General features: G+C 31.8%; 1 protein-coding gene across 1 annotated transcript; it reads right to left on the reverse strand.

Moving 5' to 3' along the window:
• Positions 1 to 312: 312 nt before the first annotated feature.
• On the reverse strand, positions 313 to 3,560 carry LOC130461935 (protein transport protein Sec61 subunit alpha). Its single transcript, XM_056830247.1, has 3 exons — positions 3,467 to 3,560; positions 2,438 to 2,719; positions 313 to 866 (listed from the first exon to the last, which is right to left on the reverse strand). Exons 2-3 carry the CDS (start codon positions 2,716 to 2,718, stop codon positions 407 to 409), a joined length of 741 nt encoding a protein of 246 aa, XP_056686225.1. The 5' UTR covers position 2,719; positions 3,467 to 3,560; the 3' UTR covers positions 313 to 406.
• Between the last annotated feature and the right edge of the window lie 4,796 nt (positions 3,561 to 8,356).

Genomic DNA, 8,356 nt, shown 5'->3' on the forward strand with positions numbered 1-8,356 from the left:
AGAAACCCAAGATAAATTACTTACTTGTGCAACAAGTGGGCTGGACCCACAACACTACTCACCTTTGTTCTGTTTTTTCTTTTGTTACCTTGTAGATACTCACCTTTGTTCTGTTCTTGACTTCTTTCTGCTCGTATTGTTATGTAACTAGCTGCTTTATTGTTAATATAGACATCAGTTTTCATCACTTCTTGAGTATCCTCTGCTTTAGTACAGAGTTTGAAACCAATTTGCGTTCTCTTAGTAATTTGAAACTGTGCACCCCTGGAAGTCGGGGGCAGAAAGTAACAAATACTTATTTTTTGGTGAAATAATATGCATATATTAAAATTAAGCTTTAGTATATACCTTCTTACAAAAGATAAACGTCTATGCAATACAATAGGGAGAAGCGAAATTTTCCTAGTTACATTAATTTCTTTTTCTCTGATTTCTTCAAGAAAATTAAACATAACGCCAACAAAATCAAAAGCACGAGACTTAGATTTATTGGCCTCGTGAATTCTTCGACCACTTCTTCGACCACCAAGTTGGCGGTTGCGACGATTCCATCTTGATAGACTATGAAGACTACCAAGACTATCAAGACTCCGGCAAGTACGCTGGAGAGAAGTAACTCAAATAAACAGATCATACGAACAGTAACAGTTTTAAACAAGGAGGATATTTCTTTATATTCTAGACTGTATCTCTTTTTAATTTCGTCCAGGAAGATGATAATGATTCCACCAATGCACAGTTGAACAACTTTAAGAATTGCATTGCCAACACCCAGCTCGTCAACACTTCCATACACCCCACAAAGAACACATGCTACAGCCATACTAATAGCTATCAGAGTTCCCAACAACTTCTGTGCACGATTCCTAATCAAGATATTAAAACAAACCAGAGTCGTTATAGATTCAAATTCAGATTCATAAATAGAAATAGTATAGGATACAAAACCAAATATAGCGTAGTTGATCAATATGCTACCACAATACCACAATAATGTTCTAATTTCTACTTTTCAAGTTTGATTATGCACATTTTATATCCGTTATATATCTCTAATTTTAGTGTTTTAGATTAGTAAAAAAATATACTCCGTCCCACTATTTTTTTTTGTCTCCACATCCCCTCTCATTCAATTAAAAAAAATACCCCACTAACTCCTATCACATTGAGATGTAATGAGTAATTTGGGACGGATGGAGTATTAAATACTCATTGAGATGAATCACTTGTACCCCCACTAACTCCTGTCACATTGAAATGTAACGATTAATTTGGGACGGATGGAGTATTAAATACTCATTGAGATGAATCACCCTCACAAGAATATGTTTTTTTTCAAAAATATGTTTTTTCCTTAGGTATTGGAAATATTTTAGAATGTTTTTTCAATTGTAAATAGTGTCAAAATTCTAAATTTTATCATCGTATAGTAATGAGTAGGGATGCTAATGAGCCGAGTCGAGCTCGAGTTTGGCTAAGCTCGACTCGAACTCGAAAACTCATAGTCAAACTCGACTCGACTCGAAAACTCGCGAGCTTAAAATTTTCAAACTCGACTCAAACTCGAAAACTAAACCCGAGCTCGAACTCGACTCGAAATCGGCTCGAAATCAGCTCGAAAACTCAAAGCCGAGCTCAAAAACTAAACTCAGCTTGAACTCGACTCGAAGTCGGCTCAAAAACACAAGCACTCGAGCTAAAACTCGACTCGTAATCAACTTGAAAACCCAAAATTGAGCTTAAATTCAACTTAAATCAAATTTAAATCTTATAAAAAGTAAGTTTATACCCCAAATCAATATATCCATTAGTCCAAATGAAAGCCCAATGGAATTGATTTGTACACTTTCATACTCAAAGAGTAATACTTATAACCCTTTTTCCCTTTCCTCCCTCACTTATTTACCAATGTGGGACAAAGTTAAAATAACATTTTCTTCTTTCCCCCTCACTTATTTACCCATGTGGGACAAAATGAATATACTTATTTCCTTCTTTCCTCCCTTATTTATGTACCAACGTTGGAGTAACGGTAGAATGAAGACATTTTGACTGCCAAATAGTGTAATCCATATGGACGAATTAGATTTTTTTTTTGTCCTTAATAACTTATTCATCCATTTTAGGAAGAAAAAAAATATTTTTATTAAAGAATTAAAAAACATAAAATGATGAATAAAAATGATAAAATAAAACATTTATATTTTTATAACAGTTTTTATTATGTATATATAATTCGAGCTTCTCGAGCTATTCGAGTCGAGTATCAAGTTGCTCGACTCGACTCGTTAAATTTTCGAGTCGATCTCGAGCTCGAGTCGAGCCGATTCGAGTCGAGTTTTGACCGAGCTTTGACTGAGTCGGGTTCGAGTAGCTCGCGAGTTCGGGGAGCTCATAAGCACCCCTAGTAATGAGACGCATGGAGTATTTCACTTACCAAAGTGCACGGTCCTCTTCGACGTTTTGGTCAAGTTGAAGAATTTTAAACCAAACCAATAGTTCCATCACCAACATAGACATGATAACGGGGAAGAAGAAAATGAAAGTTATGCTGACACTGGTGGGGAGAATGCAGCTCAACCCAATTACTACTCTCAACCCAATTTCTACTAACAAAAGTAACCACCCAATAACAGAGTGGATAAACTTTATCCAAAAGGGCGCCTTCTTATCTGCCTTTTGTACCTCATCAACAAACGGTCGCGCCAAATCTCCCATTCTGAAAACTTGTCAACCAAATATATCATTAGTGTAATTAATTAAATTGGTCCAACAAATCAGAGTTCTTACAATCGAGAAATTTCAAAACCATTCTCTTGATTGACATATTTAGTGGCATTCTCGTAGTTACAATGAACACCTATACAATCTAGAAATTGCAAATTTGAGATGTACAACATATTTGATATTTAAAAAAATAAAAATAAAAGAAAATAATTTTAATATAAAAGTATATGTAGATTGTTTTTTTTGACAATTTATTTATGAAAATACCCTTAATATATTTACTCGCCAATCAAGGAGATTGGGTGGGCGGAGCTCCTTACAACCTACCAAAACAATTTCCACGTAATATACGGAGTTACTCGTAAATTTTCAAGGAAGATAAAAAAAAAAAAAAAAAAAAAAAAAAATGTGTATATTCTTCCTACAAATCTCACGAATTGTAATTTAGTTTCTATCTAAGATACCAAAAGAAGAACTAATTAATACTTCCAAAATTTGTTCATTCATGAAACGTATTATATCTGTTCATACTCGTATAAAATTTAGATAATTTGTTCATTCATGAAACGTATTATATATTTTTAAGGTAATTTTTTACTTCATAATGCATATTTAATTTTTAAATATACAATTTTATACCTAATTCCGTCCATGGGTTTGACTATAAAAATCAACCGATAACAAAGATCGATAAACAATTTAAATCAAGAACTACACATCAAATCAAATAGAGGCATACCTGGGAGGCTGGGAAAGTGAAATTAAAACTGGTAGTAGAGAGAGAAAGCTAGAGCGAGAAACTCAGAGATTGACGAGGAGATGACGGGAAGGGTTAGACTGTGAGAGGAGTTGGGGTAAATAGAAGTATTACGGAGTATATGTAAGTATTCTACTGTCGTTCGGATTAAGATATACGACTATACGAGGAGTATCAAAAAAACAAAAAAACTAAAAGGTGAGGTTATTTTAGTAAATCCCCTCTTGGTGTTCCTCTTAGATTACTAAAATACCCCCACACTTATAAAATAAAGAATATATTGACAACATAATCAATAGGAAAAGCCCAAAAAAAAGTTGTCTTGTTTTTTTACGGTCAAATACTCGATCTTAAGACCCTAATGGAGATGATGACGAAAAAATATCATATCCTTTGTCTTGTTTTGACTTGTTCATATATTTACTTCTTTGATTGTATAATCAATATCCTTTGCATCTAGGTGAATTTCAACATCTAACACCCAATACAAATAATTCTTTCCAGTAATATTAAAGGCCGCAAAATCAAGTTTTAAGATTCGACATAATTCACTATACAAAATATTACAAATTAGGAATTATCTACAACAATAAATTAATTAAAAAAACCTTGTGTTTACCCAGATAATACAATAGACCGTAAAATACTTGACCAGTTAAACAAAACAAACACAATAAGAGAATCAATTGCAATATACATTGCGCATATAATAGTTGTAGCATAATACAATTGCCACAATAAGAGATTAATTAAATGACCGACTATACAATTGCGGCAATATATGTTTGTGTAATTGTGTTTGTGTTGGACAATTGCGACGACAATATTCACCAACTCCCCAAAAATAAGTCACAACGCAATTAAATCGTATTAACTTGAAGGAATTGGAAGAATTTTGTTTATAAATAATCAGATCGAGCAATAAAAAAAATAGTCGCCAAATAAACCTGGACCGCATGTTCCCGTTAACTCAGTCGACTGGGGTTTGGTGTTGATAACGTGTTGTGAAATATAGAGAAAAGAGAAGAGAATTTGGGAAAGAACAACTGTGTATTTTATTCCATGAACAATGGGGTATATACACGTACAATAGAATAGGTTCGCTTGGGGAACAATAAACCCTAAGATTTAGAATATTCCGGAAATATACTAGGGATATAATGGGCATCCACCCAATATTTCATAACAATTTTAATCTTTTTTTTGGTGTACCACCCGGTTCACCCTTAGGGATAATCCGGATTCGGAGCGAGTTCTGAGTAGATAGGTTCCAGTCCCTCACAATTGTTGTTGCGGGAGATCGAACACGGGGTCCTCCCTACCAAGTCAGTCTCAATCATCACTGAATCAACATGAAATTCTTACCATTTTAACTAATTAGTTTATATGCGTTCGGCTCTATCTAACTTATATGTTTAATCGCATTTATATTATATTTTTTTACATGTTATTCCAGGTTTAAATGTGATAACACAATATATTTCTTATATTCGCACGCATATCGTGCATATAAGATTAGTATCTGCTTCCTCCATTTTTTTATTATTGCACCATCTACATTGGACACAAGAATTAAGAAATGAGGTAAAAGGTGATAGATTGACAAAAATACCAATGTGACTTAGTACAAGTTTTGATGTAAAGAACAAGTGGGGTTTGCTCTCCACCACACATATAAGGATAGGAAATGTCATTTCAAGGGGTAAACTTACTAAAAAAGGAAATGGTGCAATTAATATTCAACTTCTGAAAAAGAAAAATGGTGCAATAATAAAAAAAAATGGAGGAAGTATATAATACTAAAAGAGAGGAAATCAATGTGGTGATGACAAGTGTCACTCATTGATTGGCCTCTCTTTTAATATAGATCATTAAATTTAATAAAAAAATTAAAGCAACAAAATTTTCAAATACCAATAATATAATGTAATTTGTGATTAACTTCCCAAAAATAGGGCTGAGATTTACATAAAAAAAATATATATAATTTGTAAATTGATTGTGTAATTATTTTGTTAACTTTAAGATTCAGTTATATACATGGAGAATATCTGATAAACCACATTTTCTATAGTTTGGTAACAAATCTAAGATTATCTTTTTTATAAAACTTTAATCCATTATAAAAATTTAAGCGTATACATAATTAGAAAAAAGAGTGTATACAAATCTTCATATAGTACTCTATACGGAGTACTATTTTAACAACTAAATTCGATAAGTATAACCGCAATTGATCGTACTATTTTATACGCAATATATCTATATCTATATAATACGGAGTATACTAAAGGAGAGGAAATCAATGTGGTGATGACAAATATCACTCATTGATTCGCCTCTCTTTTAATTAAAATAGTATATTAAAAAATTTCTATATAACATAATGACTAATCTCACTAAAAAAATAGTTAAAGAAAAAAAATATTAGAATCTTAAATAAGGTGCAAAAATTTTATATTACATAGTACGGAGTATACGCATATCGTTTTCCTAACTTATATTTATTTTGTAGCAATTATATATACGGAGTACTACCCATAAATAATATATATTTTTCAATATTATAACTAATAAAATCAATTTTGAAACTTCGTAAAAAACTTAAGTCAATACATTTAAAATTTATTTAAAAGGAAAATTGGATTATTTATCGAATATAGGGATGTCAGATTGTTAGTGGGGCGGATTTTTTGGGAGATCTCCTTGTGCATCCGCCCCAAATGGGCGGCTATGGACGAAAGTTTATTGGGTAATGGGGTCAAAAAATGTATTTGTCGCGGGTGAAGGGGACGATGATGGATTTCAGATTGAATCGTCTAAGCCGCTAATCTTTCATTTAACTTTATAATGTTTTGTTTATTTACTCAGTAACTCTAATCAGACAGACGGATTTTCAGAGGATGTATAATAGAGTTTTAAAATTCAAAACTCCCTTACCAAAAAAAAAAAATCGAGTCTAGAGGTTGGTGTGGATACACGGGGATGGGGGTGATGAAGAGGTGATGAATTTTATTTTGTACCTCTCGAGACGGGGTTGGGAAGGGTGGCTATCTTTCTTATCATGGATGGATAGGATGAAGATGAGAATTGTAGGTGGGTGCTGGTGTGCAGGTCTTGCCTCGCCTCAAAGTCATCTCTAGCTCAATAAAGTACTTGATCTAGATAGCTGTTAAGTGACCGTTAACCAGGTTGACGAGTGATTGTGCGAGTATTAAGTGAGTATTAAAAACGAAGTGAAAGGCGGGTGAGATAATTTTATGCTTGACACACATGGTGAATGAGAATGAAAATAATTTTATCTATGTACCTTTATTTGTTTTAATTATTTTAATAAGCAAGGCACCGAATAAGCAATAACAAATTTATCCATTATTAATTATTTTTTATTTGAAAAATATCTATAAACTTTATATTGATCATAATTTCTACCAGATTTCATAATAATTTATATTTAGATTATAAATCGTGCATCGCATGGGTACTATACTAGTTTATTATACTAAAAGAGAGAAAATCAATGTGGTGATGACAACTGTCACTATATGATTCGCTTCTCTTTTAATATAAATAAATAATTAAACTTAAAATAAGTTATTTATTTTATTTCGTATTTTTTTTACCTTAACTCTTCTGATTATTTATGATAATAGATCAATACACTACAAGATACTTATTTACTTGTGGCAATAAATTTCTTTAATTAAATATAGATACTCAGTATATATATACATCAAGATAAGTGACTAAAAGAATATTAATTCACAATATGACAATGCAAAATATTGTCAAATTTATTATATTCAATATCTATTTTAATAACAATAGAAATAAGTACTTTTTTCAAGCAAGTAATTGGCGTTATATACATAGGATTACACCCAATACTACGATAGATGTCAAGCCATAAAGGTGGTATACTTCCAAAGTTTTTTTTTAAAAAAAAAAAAAAATACACCAAACCAATATACTAAACATATGTTACCAACAATTATTCTAAAATTAAAAGCTGAATGTTTTTTTACATCAAACATTTTCGTAGGTTTATAGGAGTCGAAGATTTACCAATTGTATTATTATTATTATTATTATTATTATTATTATTATTATTATTATTATTATTATTATTATTATTATTATTATTATTATTATTATTATTATTATTATTATTATTATTATTATTATTAAATTAAATTGAATTGAATTGAATTAAACTGAATTAAACTGAACTAAACTTAATGCTCCGGAACTGAACTGAACTGAATGCTCCTGAACTGAACTGAACTGAACTGAACTGCCAAATAAGTCCTGAAACTGAAATTAAGCCAAAAAGAACAGGGCCTAACTTCTCCCAGATTATCCACATCAACATCAAGGCAGCACAATTCCATTTCCCAGTCAGACTTCAAAAACGCCAAACAGGCTCATCCGGATTAAAGCTACAAAATACGGGACCACTATCAGTTGAAGCAAGTAGGAATCACGGAGTAAAATCCCTGACAGCAACATTATTACGCAGAAACAGACGAACATCACCACAAATTCTTTGAATGTCAACCCTAGAAAATCAATGCATCGTACGGGATAAAATCTAGTCAAGAAATATTTCCAAAAGGCCCAGAATAGTATCAAACAAATCAAGAAAGAATTCCAGAATAGTATCGGACAAATCCATATACGCTGAAGGCGACGACAGAAAACTCTGAATGCCCTATTCTATCGTGAAACGAAACAATTTTATGGCTGCTTCATGGACCTTGAGGTGGAGAGTGTAATTTGCGGGAACTCAATATCAATATCAGACATTTCATAATTTTTATAAGTTTAGAGAAATTTAAGGTGATAATTTTTAAATATTGTTTTAAGATGGTA

This window comes from Spinacia oleracea, chromosome 5 (assembly GCF_020520425.1).
Source record: "Spinacia oleracea cultivar Varoflay chromosome 5, BTI_SOV_V1, whole genome shotgun sequence".
Classification (NCBI taxonomy): Eukaryota; Viridiplantae; Streptophyta; class Magnoliopsida; order Caryophyllales; family Amaranthaceae; genus Spinacia; species Spinacia oleracea.